The 13,552-nt window shown below is 45.6% G+C and overlaps 1 protein-coding gene across 1 annotated transcript; it reads left to right on the top strand.

Moving 5' to 3' along the window:
* The first annotated feature begins 959 nt into the window (after window positions 1–959).
* On the top strand, window positions 960–4,728 carry OVCA2 (OVCA2 serine hydrolase domain containing). Its single transcript, XM_069944596.1, has 2 exons — window positions 960–1,156; window positions 4,179–4,728. Exons 1-2 carry the CDS (start codon window positions 970–972, stop codon window positions 4,679–4,681), a joined length of 690 nt encoding a protein of 229 aa, XP_069800697.1. The 5' UTR covers window positions 960–969; the 3' UTR covers window positions 4,682–4,728.
* The last annotated feature ends 8,824 nt before the right edge of the window (window positions 4,729–13,552 follow it).

The raw sequence follows: 13,552 nt of genomic DNA, 5'->3' as shown, positions 1-13,552 counted from the left end.
TCCTTCTGTCTGCCATTCTCAGAATACTTTGGAGGAGTATGATGTACACAAAAAAAAGCACAATGGTGGCACTACCAGTCCCAGCAATTCTCTAGCTTGCTTTATTGAATAGCAGCAGTGACGGAGGTGCTAGTTTAGCAAAATACTAGTAAACATTATGTTGCAAAAAGAGAAGGAAATGAAACTGTAATAAGGATAAAGACTTTTTACCGGTGAGTGCAGTTTCATTTCCTTCTCTTTTTGCAACATAATGTTTACTAGTATCTTGCTAAACTAGCACCTCCGTCACTGCTGCTATTCAAGTAAAGCAAGCTAGAGAATTGCTGGGACCGGTAGTGCCACCATTGTTCTTTTTTGTGTACATCATAGCATGAAAATGATGACCGGTTCCTTTTAGGAGGCTGTCCGAGCACCAAGAAAGTTATTGGTGCGCCTGCTCAGCGATGGCTCCATCCAACATACCAATGCATCCCAATACGTTTCTCCCCATAGACTGAGGGTGGGCCGGGCCTCACTATAAGCCTTCACCATGCTAGTGAATAGGGGTCCCAGTAATCTACCATGGAGACAGTGCTCTATCGTGTGGATAGATACTAATGCTATCAGTGGTAAAATTGCTTTAGAGAGGTCATTCAGGATTAGAAAACCAATGCTGCTTTCTTCCTTAAACAGCACCACTCCTCTCCTCAGGTTATGGATGGTATTACAACTAATCTCCATTCACTTGGGTCTGAGCTGCAATGCCACACACGGGCTGAGGCCAGACGTGTCACGGTTCTAGAATAAAGCATCTATGTTCCTCTAGTCCTGAATACCCTCTGTGTATGAGCTGGCACTGTTATATGGGACACTGACAGCTGGGAAGCACTACGCCAACCTGCCTCCTTCTCTATGCTGCGGCCTTTGACCTCTCCCAGGTAACCTATCAGCGCGCTCCCCTCTCACTTCCGGTACCGCGGGTGTAGCAAGATGGCGGCCGCCACAGTAGTCCCTACAGTCCCTGGCAGGAGTACGAAAGTGGTGCGGCTCCTGGCACTGCACGGCTACTGGCAGAATGAGCACAGCTTCCGGGAGCGGACGGGGGCCCTGAGGAAGAACCTGAAGAACCGCGCGGAGATCGTCATGATCAGCGCCCCCCTGTGTATCCCGGAGCCGGGTGAGGCACATGGCATGGCGCGGGACTCGTGTGTGATGTGACCGGTCTCTGTATCGGGGTGCCACCTGATATGGGGTTAAAGGTCAGACACGTGACTAACACATAGGAGTCAGGAGAAGTAGCTGTGACAATTATGGAAGGGTCACATGTAGCGCTCTAGTGACGTCACAGGACAGTGACATAGATGATCTGTGCACTGGAGTCACTGCACATCTTGACTCTACACTGCCATCTTGTGGCGAGTCTGGATAGCAGCACATAGTCTCTGGTGCAGTGTTTCCCATCCTACCACTGTCCAGCTGTTGTAAGGCTACAACCTCCATGAAAGGAAATTACAAATCTATATAACTTGCTGGCACCAGTTGATTTAAAAGAAAAAGATTTTTGCTGAGTACCCCTTTAACACTCTGATTCACCTCATCAAAACTGCCCCCAGTGCACTGATCTGCCCCGCCCAGCCTGCCGCTACTAATATATATCAGCGTGGATGAGTGCACTGGGGGTTGTAGTCCTGCCCCCAGACCGCCTAAGGGTACTATTACATGGCCCGATAATAACTGTAAAAAGGCGCCGATCTGCTAGATCTGCACTCATTTATTGGGCCTATTAAACAGCCCGATAATCATTTAACAAGGACTGCATGGACATCGTTGCCGATGTCCTTGAAGCCCTTGCTTAAACTGCATACATTACCTGTCCATGGTCCAGGGCTCCCCTTGCGGCCCGCTTCTCCCCAAATCCCGCGCGCTGCAGCTTCAGAGCGGCCTGTCAGCTGACCACCACGGCCAGTGATTGGCTGAGCGGCCTGTCAGCTGAGGCAGGCCGCTCTGAAGATGCTGCTCGCAGGATTCGGGGAGAGGCGGGCCGCAAGGGGAGCCATGGACCATGGACAGGTAATGTATGCAGTTTAAGCAAGGGGCGCATCGGTAACGTCCGCAAGGGGAGCCCTGGACTATGGATGGGTAATGTATACACTTTGCAAATTGTCAGCCGCCTGCCGCGCATCGCTATTACATGTAGCAATGCGCGGTCTGTCCCCGACAATTATAGATCCACACCTAAATTAACGATCAGCTGATGATCATTGTCATCGGCTGATCATTGTCTTTATTACATAGAGCGATAATCTGACAGATAGGGCTGATTATCGTTCCGTGTTATAGGGCCCTAACTTACTTAGTAGCCTTTGGATTTAGCTACAAACTGTGTGGAAGCTGCTGAGGATGAAGTAAGAAACTTTCCTCTATCCTCAGCGCTATAGAAAGATAACAGCAGGTTAGATTCATCTGAGGCTGGGTTCACACTGCATTTTTGCAATCCGTTTTTTCATGTTTTTTTTTTTTTTTGCAAAAAACGGATGAAAAAAAAACGGGTGCATTTGTGTGCATCCGTTTTTCCATTGACTTCCATTGTAAAAAAAAAAAAAAACGGATCAGTTTTTTTAACGGACACAAAAGTAGTGTCAGCTACGTTTTTGTGTCCGTCAAAAAAAAAACGGATGAAAAAAAAACGGGTGCATTTGTGTGCATCCGTTTTTCCATTGACTTCCATTGTAAAAAAAAAAAAAACGGATCAGTTTTTTTAACGGACACAAAAGTAGTGTCAGCTACGTTTTTGTGTCCGTCAAAAAAAAAACGGATCCGTTTTGATCCGTTTTTCCATTGACTTCCATTGTAAAAAAAAAAACGGATCAAAACTGATCCGTTTTTTTGACGGACACAAAAACGTAGCTGACACTATTGTGTCCGTTAAAAAAACGGATCCGTTTTGATCAGTTTTTTTTTTTACAATGGAAGTCAATGGAAAAATGGATGCACACAAATGCACCCGTTTTTTTTTTCATCTGTTTTTTTGCAAAAAAAAGCATGAAAAAAAAAACAGATTGCAAAAATGCAGTGTGAACCCAGCCTAACCTGATTGGTTCCCTTTTAAGCGCTGTTACAGCTATAACTCTGCTCCTGTATGTCCCTGAGCCGTGTTTCTGGGCATATAAGTATATGCTATGAGTGTAACTTATATGTCCTGAAATGTACTTTGTAAAACCTACCAGTCCGGAGCTCCTAACTAGTCACGGCAGCTGGGATATCTTGCCGTCATTGAGGGGCCTTCCCTGAGCGCCGGGGAATATAGGAACATATTTATAGCTGTAACAGTGTTTTCCTTCTGATTAGTATCCTTCATGCATCTTCAGTAGCTGTCAGCCTGAGGTCCATGGGGCCAATCTCTCCTGATCACAGCATACACATTACAGGAGAGTTGTCAAAAGTGTCTATAAAAAAACATAACAACCAGTAATAGTTTAGGCGAAACTATGGAACCTTCCACCCCCTACCTGCTGGTTCCATTGGATAGCTGCCACCATTCCATGTCAAGGGGTCTGCTTATGCCGCTATTTTCTTTAAAAACATCTGTTAATCTGGTGGTGCAGTGTCAAACAGGTGGGGCCTAGATCGTATGTGCATCATTATCTTCAGTGCCATCTCAGTTCAGTGTATACATCATTGCAAGCCGACGCAGGGCAGGCGGAATGGCGTGGCCCCACTCTTTGTTCTAAATTACCTTGTCAATTGCACCTGCACCACCCAGGGGACATTGCTGGAGAGAAGAGGGACGTAAAAGAAGAGAGGTGGAGAAGGCCTTGGGCACAAATGCTCTAGGTCCTGCCTAAAGTCATCTTATATTTGTAGAAGATGGTACATTTGTATTCCTCAGGATTCCTCCTTGCATAGTGACAAAAGTACAGTTTCCTCTATAAAGAAGGCTTCATAAAACAGTGAAATATATTTATAGAAGTAGAAGAGTTGAATCTTTCATTGATTCAGTAAAATTTTTCTTTCTTCTGTCTTAGTTCTGTTGCTTCCTCTGTGCCCCTTAGCAGAGCTTCTAGCACCTGGCCGTCCCATCTCCAGATCTCCAACCATGTGTGAGCGCATCATAACATAAGACACTAGTAAACAGGACTAGTATTTGTTAATTTTGCAGTTTAATAAGTCTTACCTTTCCTTACATGTTGATCCCGAAGAGGAAGAAGGTGGAGGTGGTCAAAGAGAAGACCCCAGAGGCTGGTGGTTCTCAAACCCTGAGAAGAGTAGCTTTAATGCCATGGATGAGACCAAGTCATGTGCAGGTTTAGAGGCATCCCTGAACACTGTCGCCAAGGCGTTTTCTGAGCTTGGACCCTTTGAAGGCATTTTAGGTTTCAGCCAAGGAGCTGCTTTTGCCGCTATGCTGTGCGCCTTAAAGCAGCAGGGAGATCCTCGCTTCCAGTTCAACTTTGCTATACTGGTTGCTGGTTTCAAGAGCCGAGCATCTGAACATGCACATTTCTACAAAGAACCCATCACTGTACCGTCACTTCATGTGTTTGGTGACACCGATCGCGTCATCCCGGCAGATATGAGCCAAGAGCTAGCCGCCCATTTTGTGGAGCCAGTTTTGCTGACACATACAGGAGGACACTACATCCCGGTGTGCGCAGCTCAGAAGAAAGTCTACTTCCCATTCTTAGACTCTTTCAGAAAATAATGCAAAGATTGGATATTTGAATAAATGATTTGCAGGATTTAACTATACGATAATGTAACAGGAGGTCGTGATTTTGTGCAAAGCAATGAGAAGCTTGGCTCTGCACTGGACTAGGTTATGAACAAGTTCAGGGCTGCAAGTGGCTGTTACCATTTGCTGTAGGTCCTGAAATGATTTTATTACAGCATTGGAGGTTATTATGTGCTCCAGGCATTTCCGTGTTATGTGTTTAACTTGTTTGTTAGTCCTGTGAATCCATCCATCTGGCCCCAGGATCCCCAGTTTCACATACAGGGATGACCAAGCTTCAGACGTTCTCACATCTATCATAGGGACGGCTCCACTAGTAAATGTAATTCCTGTCTCCATTCCCTCCCCTTAAAAAGCTGATTTAAAGGTTCGTTTCCCCTTGGCAATTAAAAAACTGAATGTTAAATGTCAGCTGTGTACAAACCACTGATGTGAAAAATGATAGTTCATTTGTAATGGACTGCCACGTTAACCCGCTCAGCGCCAAAGGGTCACAAGGCAGCTCAGGTAACGTTTTAGATTCAGTCAACTTCTTTAGGATGATGATTTTTTTTTTTCCCCATTTTTTTATTTTATTTTATATTCAAGAAAATGAATAGAGAAAAGGGAAGAATAATCCTTAATTTACAACCAATAGGGGGAAAAGAAACATTGGTATGAGGTCTGGATGATCTGCTGAAAAGACAGGAGCAGGTCCCACGGGTGGCTGTGCTATAAATGTCACAGGAAAACCCTTTAAAGGAATTCCATGAAACTTCCTCCAGAAACCAATGCCACTTTTGTATTAAAAGGGTACCTGTAAAGCTGATCTCTGACCATCCTCCAGATCGGGAGTAGAGGACACATTGCACCCTGGGTGGTCAGGTTGCCAATGGGTTCCGTGCATGAGGCCTGTCAATTCGGCGTGGCCTCAGCCATGGAACCACTGGTTGTCAAATAGTTGCCTCATCTAGTAGATCAGTTTTACAGGTACCTTTTTAGAAGGGATCTGTCAGGTCCCTACCAGGTGAAGCTGCAGACAGATGTGGCACTTCATCTTCTGAGAAAAAAAAGCAGTTTTATAACTTTGTAAATGGTTGTCAGTAAATCCAAAAGCTTCACTTTACGGTCTGGTCCTGTGACAATGGGGTTGCAGGGCCATTCCGTGGCCCCCCCTTCTCTGCTTGCGCACGTTTTGCGGGGATTGTGGCCGCTGACTGGCAGTGGGATGTTTTTTGGTTAGGGACTCATGTGTATCAGAAGACCTGCACGTGGTACATGAGGCAATATGGTTTGGCCAAATTATATACTAACTTCTGATGTTGGTTTTAAATGTAGCTGAAAAGGCTTTCGTGTCAGCCATGGGTGCGATGTGCAGCCATTTCTGTCTTTTTGGCTTGTACACACTGACCTATATTTACTAAAGACTGGTGTTTTACATGCCAGTCTTTAGCCAGTATGTGAGGAAGTACTATGCACATGATTTATTAAGAGACACCGGCAGCCTAATAAATTAGTCACATCTGTGGGTGCCTATGAGAGTGGGATCTATGCCAACTAGAAGCTAGATTAGTTTTTAAAGGGGTTGTCCAGCGAAAATCTCTTTCTTTCAAATCAACTGGTGTCAGAAAGTTATATAGATTTGTAATTTTCTTCTGTTTAAAAATCCCATGTCTTCCCATACTTATTAGCTGCTGTATGTCATGCAGGAAGTGTTGGAGACAGAGAAGGGGGAAGTGTGAGAGAAGAGGGAAAGAGACAGTGAGGTGTTAGCGCACACTGTACATCACCCTGCTTTACTAGGTGCAGACACATCTTCACCTGATCCTAATTTCTGTGAGTGGCTGTAGTTCTGACTACTTTCTAAGCTTGGTTTATCAGCACCTGGGAAAGTTGGGTGGTTGTTTTCAAGAAGTGCATTATTATCTATCTCTACTTATATTTGCATCCCTCTGACTATTCTCTCCCTATCCCTTTTTACCTCACTTTCTGTCTCTCACTTCACTTTCCCCTTCTCTGTCTCTCCTTTTCCTGTCTCTCTCTCTTTCTGTCTCTGTCTCCATGTTGTTATAAGATCACAATTATCCAGCTGCGATGAAAGTCTGTGCAGGAATAACATGTACACTTATGCCCTTCAGTTTAATTCACACAGGCAGGCACCCACCTTTCTCAGGTGCTGATAAGTCACTGTGTCATGGTTACATTTCCGCTGCAGGCTGAGGCAGGAGGGCCTGTGGGTGTACTTTATGTGTTGGGTTGGGTGATGTGATATCCTGGGCTGATCTTATTTGCCTCATTGAGGTGAGAAGGTGGGGAGTGGTCTGTCGTAGCAGCACAATTATTTAGAAGTAAAACAAAGTCCTTTATTTACATTTACAAAAAATTTATAAAAACTAGGGAATTTCATGAGAAAAGACACAGATAACACAAGGCCAGATTAGCTCCTGATGAAGTGAGCGAAACGTGCGTTGGGCTGGTGGGCCGGACGGGGGTAAGATCTCAGTGTTGGTTTGTTTTTCACTTGTGTGGTCGCATAGGAATTGGAATCTGTAGGGCCTTACTTGTGGTGCTCTATTCATTACCTGGCTGGCCGCTGAGGGGTTACAAACAGTCTCTCCTCCATTATACTATATCATATTACACTACATCCATGCTGTCACTGCATTGCAGGTTAAACACTTGTCATTGCTATAATTTCAGTGACCACTAGATGGTAGTGTTGCAATTGGTATACATAATATTGCAGCACTTGTAATTTCTAATTTTATATTGATTTACCACACTGAGATCTTTCTCCCCCTCTGGCCTTGTGTTATCTGTGTCTTTTCCTTTTGTAAATGTAAATAAAGGATTTTGTTATACTTCTAAATAATTGTGAATTTTTTTCGGTTTTCTATATGGTTTTGTTGCACTGTATGTTGTTTAGGCAGGACTTTCTTTTGGGTTGTCTGTCGTAGCAGCAGTGGGTGTTACTGAGGGGGCTGTCTTAGCAGCAGTGGGTGTTACTGAGGGGACTGTCTTAGCAGCAGTGCGTGTTACTGAGGGGACTGTCTTAGCAGCAGTGGGTGTTACTGAGGGGGCTGTCTTAGCAGCAGGGGGTGTTACTGAGGGGGCTGTCTTAGCAGCAGTGGGTGGTACTGAGGGGACTGTTTTAGCAGCAGTGGGTGGTACTGAGGGGGCTGTCTTAGCAGCAGGGGGTGTTACTGAGGGGACTGTCTTAGCAGCAGGGGGTGTTACTGAGGGGGCTGTCTTAGCAGCAGGGGGTGTTACTGAGGGGACTGTCTTAGCAGCAGGGGGTGTTACTGAGGGGGCTGGCTTAGCAGCAGTGGGTGTTACTGAGGGGACTGGCTTAGCAGCAATGGGTGTTACTGAGGGGGGCTGGCTTAGCAGCAGTAAGTGTTACTGAGGAGGCTGGCTTAGCAGCAGTGGGTGTTACTGAGGAGGCTGGCTTAGCAGCAGTGGGTGTTACTGAGGGGGCTGGCTTAGCAGTAGTGGGTGTTACTGAGGAGGCTGGCTTAGCAGCAGTGGGTGTTACTGAGGGGGCTGTCTTAGCAGCAGTGGGTGTTACTGAGGGGACTGGCTTAGCAGCAGTAAGTGTTACTGAGGGGGGCTGGCTTAGCAGCAGGGGGTGTTACTGAGGGGGGCTGGCTTAGCAGCAGTAAGTGTTACTGAGGAGGCTGGCTTAGCAGCAGTGGGTGTTACTGAGGGGGCTGGCTTAGCAGCAGTGGGTGTTACTGAGGGGGCTGTCTTACACACAAGGAATGCTGGACTCAGTAGTTTTAGACCACACAGGCAAACAGAATATGGAACAGGAAGTAAAGAGAATATGAATAGAATAAAAAATCATATAACAGCGGAACTTGGCAGGGATATTTAGATATGCCTTAGACACAACGCCAGTGATTTTTTTTTTAAGCATATCCTTAATTACTTGAGAAGTCTTTGTACAGGCATTTCTACAATAAAATGAATGCGCCAATATGACATCAGTATTTACCTCTTAAAGGGCAACTCCGGCGGTTTTCTTTTTTGGCTTATTTAACACACATTACAAAGTTATATAACTTTGTAATGTGTCTAAATAAGTGGTCTGGCTCTGATTCACACACACACACACACACACACACACACACTTAAATAAAGTATACATACCCGATTAGGGTCGACCCCGTCCTCTTCTCCCGGGCGCCATTTTGTGACGATATCATCACAGCAGGGGGCGGGCCAGGTCTTCATCCTCCTCGGCGTCTTCTGGTGAAGTGAATGGGACATGAAAAGGCGGCTGCTGGTGCACTTGCGCACCAGCAGCCTTTTCATTGGCTGGAGCGCATCACATGGCTTCCAGCTTGCTTAGCCCTGATTGGCTGAGCTTGCAGAAAGCCATGTGATGTGCTTCAGCCAATGAAAAGGCTGCTGGTGCGCATGCACACCGACAGCCTTTTCTCTCACATTAATTTCACATGGACCCGGAAGTGAGGGAGTTCCGAAGATGCTGGCTGTCCGTGACGGAGTCGTGGGTGGCGAGGGATTCAAGTGAGTATGATCTGTGTGTGTGTCTGTGTTGTTGTTTTTTTTTTCTTTTTTAGGTCCCGTCGGAGTTGTCCTTTAAAGGACACCTGTCATCCCCCGTGCTGGGGTGACAGGCTCCAGACCCCCTGTAAGACCCCCCCTATACTTACGTGATCCCGCCGGGTCCCGGAGATATCAGCTCCCGAAGCCCGGCGCGCGCGCTGACAGCAGAGTCAGACACCCATAGAGAATGAATGGGGAGTCCGATGCTCCGTCATTCTCTATGGGCATCGGACTCCTCTCTCAGCGCGCGCGTGTCGGGCTTCGGGAGCTGACATCTCCGGGACTCGGCCGGCTCAGGAAGCGGGATCACGTAAGTATAGGGCGCTCTAACGGGGGGTCGGGAGCCTGTCACCCCGACACGGGGGGTGACAGGTCCTCTTTAATGTAACAGGTATACAGTTGAATATGCACTCTGTAAAGATGAGAAACCCGCTGCATCTCCTCAATGTATGACATTGAACATTGACCTAAAGCAGGGGTCTCAAACTCAATTTACCCGGGGGCCGCTGGAGGTAGAGTCTGGGTGAGGCTGGGCCGCATCAGGGTTTCCACAAGAAAAGCTCTTACATTTGATGACATTGGAATGTTTTTGTAATTATTATTATTCAGATTCAAATGCCTGTATTGACAGTTCCTTAACATTTAACTTTCTGAACATGAAAGTTACATCAGGTGACTCACAGGGGATGTCTTCATTGATCGGAGTTCTTCCCTTTTCATCATCTTCTCCTTCTGTCCTGGGCCATTGTGAGAACTTCTCCGAGCCACGAATCCACAGAATCTACCAGAGAAACATTAGGCTCCTCACTCTGGCACCATCCTCATCTCTCTACTAACTGCACATCTGTATTGTCCCATTTACACCCTCTTTTAGTGGGTAGGCTGACTCTATCTGATCCACCTTATAGAATATGCCCCCCTCTGTGTAGAGATGGCCCCTTGCTCAGTCTTCCATATAGATGGCCCCATGTGCATCTCCTTGGGAGCCCCTCTCTGTGTAGTCCCCCTATAGTAGATGCCCCCCATGTAGTCCCCCCCCCTTATCTCCCCCCCCCCCATATAGATGTCTCCTTTATGTTGCCCCCCCTTATCTCCCTCCCCATATAGATGCCTCCTTTATGTTGCCCCCCTTATGTTGCACCAGGGAGCTATGTGTGCCGGGCTGTTACTTCCAGGTCAGCGCTCCCTGAGCCGGAAGGAGCAGCCGCTGTGCACACAGCTCCCTGGTGCGCGTGCTTCCCGGGAATCCCGGGGACACCCCCAGGGAGGCAGCATCACCGGGGGCCGTCCAACACAGACTCTTGTGACCGCAAGCAAAAACACTGCTTGCGGTCACAAGAGTGATTGATCAATGGGCACTGCTCTGGCAAGGAGGGGGGCCGGCGGGCAGTAAAGTGGTGGGGGCCGCATACTAGTGACCCGAGGGCCGCAGTTGGCCCGCGAGTTTGAGACCCCTGACCTAAAGGGAAACTGTTAGCTGTAGCAGGGAATGGTGGGGTAGGGAGGCATCATGCATTCTGAGGCTCAGCACAACCTCCTTGGCTCTAAGTGTGATCTAGTCTAGGGAACCTGTCAGGTCCCCAGTAGAGATAAGCAGACTTGCCACAAGTTCAAGTTTATGCGAAGAATCAGCGTTTGAATCCCATAACCTGGAGAAGGTGGATGCAGCCAGAGGACTGCCTGGAAAACATGTTCTCATCTCTAGTCCCCCAGCATCACAAATTGTTTCAACACTCTTCTTCTGAGCTCTCTGATCCTACAAAGGCAGTGATTACAGTCACAATGCTACTGGCACAGCAGCAGTGAACAAGATGTGCATTTCCAGAAGAGAATAAATAGTACTTGAAAAGTGAGAGTACCTTTTAACCCTTTAATGACACATGATGTTTATTTTCGTCATAGGTCTGTTAAGGGTGTATTAGGCGGGCTGGCGGCATTTGCCTTCCTTATACTATGTGGTCTCCATCTGCTTTTAAAGCAAATTCGGTACTGGCCCTTTAATAGTGACATCTTCTACAGCCTTATAATAGTAAAAAAAAAATTGCTTGGTTACCATGACAGTCTTGTGGAAATCTGTATTTATGTCAGGGAGGCCAAATCATAAGGACCTTACATCTTCTGTTTACCAATAGTGGATATGTGACTGCGTGGATGTTGTCTGGCATTGTGTGAAGGACCTGTGAGTTTCTATTGGCTGCTACATTTCAGCTATTTTTGCTGATGAGTGCTGTGTGTGATATTTAAATTTTGGAACATTCCGCCATATATTTCTATTAAGGAATTTTTGGTCTTCAAACTTTTTTTCTTTTTTTAAAAGACAAATCCTATCAAATCCAAAAATACATAGCACACCTGTCACCGCCTACAGCTTGAAAACGCATTTTTAACAGAATCTGCATGCAAAGTGGTTCAGGCTGTATTAATTGCAGATAAAAAAAAGATAGGGGATTACAATAGAGTGCTTTTTCAAGCACTATAATAAACCAGCCCTGGGGACCTGACAGGTTCCCTTTAAGCATGGTAAGATTTGATGGCTTTTGTAAAGTTAAAGGAGAAGTCCGGCGAAAATTTTTATTACAGTATTGTATTGCCCCCCCAAAAGTTATACAAATTAATATACACTTAATATGGGAAATGCTTATAAAGTGCTTTTTTTCCCTGCACTTACTACTGCATCAAGGATTCACTTCCTGGATAACATGGTGATGTCACGACCCGACTCCCAGAGCTGTGCGGCTGTGGCTGCTGGAGAGGATGATGGCAGAGGGATGCTCAGTGTCCCTCCAGTGCCCTGTGTCCCTCAGTGTCCCCCTGCCATCATCCTCTCCAGCAGCCACAGCCCGCATAGCTCTGGGAGTTAGGTCATGACATCACCATGTTATCCAGGAAGTGAAGCCTTGATGCAGTAGTAAGTGCAGGGAAAAAAGCATTTTATAAGCATTTCCCATATTAAGTGTATATTGGTTATTTGTATAACTTTTGGGGGGCAATACAATACTGTAATAAAAATTTTTGACAGACTTCTCCTTTAAGGGACTTTAGCTTTATTAGTGCAGGATATTTAGTCATTTGGATTAAAAAGGCACTACCTGATATTAATGTAAGGTTACAGTAGTATAGGGAATGCAGGCGATTGCCTTTAAGAGTAATTCAGCCACTAAATGACTTTCCTATAGCAATGATTGGAGACTCAATACGAGGGGTCTTAGAAAGTGTAAATGCTAGATCCCAGTCCTCATTCATTAATCTGGAGCAGGTTCCCTGACATTACACATTACATTACGCTATCACTCTTTCTCTGGATAATTAACTCTGTCAAAGTGAGATCAACTGGAAAGCGCTGGCGAGGAGCGGCATTGTATGCTGAAGAGGAGGCAGGTTGTGCCACTATCTCTAATAGAATATAGCCGATCTTTATGATGAGCCCTTCACATTGTGCATCTAACAGCATTTCTCGGAATTGGCACTTTATAACCTAAAATTGAGGGGTGCCGTTTGTCATTGCTACTAGTGACTGCAATCTGATTCTTGCACTAATGTAGTCTCGAGGTGTGTGTGTGTGTGGGGGGGGGGGGTCTTGAGATATGCACTGATGAGTTTAGCCATTTTCAATATACACCCAAATTATATTAGCCAGAGATCCTCTAAATGGGAATGTATGTAAGCACACTGAATAGAGGAGTGTATATTAAAGGCACAGCAGCCTAAGATTGGGTTCTAGCAAAAGACTGCAGCACCAATAGGAAAACTGAACCACTCACATTAGTACAGAAAAAGAGGAAAAAGTAGTTTTATGATTAACAACACCATGAAGACATAAATATGCAAATACCACTAACTGACCTGCGACTGCTAACATATAACTTTAAAACAAGAAAATGGACTGAAAATTTTGTAAATAAGATCTCTTACTTGAAACCATAGGTCTCCCAGTGCTCCACTTACACAGAACATATGTATAAGGTCCAACATTTCCTTTGAACACCTAGAACATTTTGCTATTTTTCTAAGGTTCATGCGCCAAAGATTTTCCTGCATCCAGTACACTCTTTTATTAGAAACAATTGAGACTCCTCTGGGCTATATTCAGAGAGAGTGTGTATAGGTTGAAAAATTTCACTCATCTCCTTCAGAGATATATGTCCAACATCCTCCGTCTGCTATCGTACCACCTCTAAGGGGTCTCCTAAGTATGTAGTTAATAACTTGGCATAGGCCATATTACAAATTACTTTCCCAGAGTTTTTTGACTGCTAAATACAGTCCATGAGGAGAGGATAGTGAGGCTCA

The sequence above is a fragment of the Dendropsophus ebraccatus genome, chromosome 11, assembly GCF_027789765.1.
Source record: "Dendropsophus ebraccatus isolate aDenEbr1 chromosome 11, aDenEbr1.pat, whole genome shotgun sequence".
NCBI classification, from domain to species: Eukaryota; Metazoa; Chordata; class Amphibia; order Anura; family Hylidae; genus Dendropsophus; species Dendropsophus ebraccatus.
This window is presented reverse-complemented; position numbering and strand designations above follow the sequence as displayed.

Excerpts from the sequence above, each read along its gene's own strand:
- OVCA2 (XM_069944596.1), top strand. The coding sequence starts at position 970 with ATGGCGGCCGCCACAGTAGTCCCTACAGTCCCTGGCAGGAGTACGAAA. Across the intron at positions 1,157-4,178 it reads CCTGTGTATCCCGGAGCCGG|AGGAAGAAGGTGGAGGTGGT; the intron begins GTGAGGCACATG and ends TTGATCCCGAAG.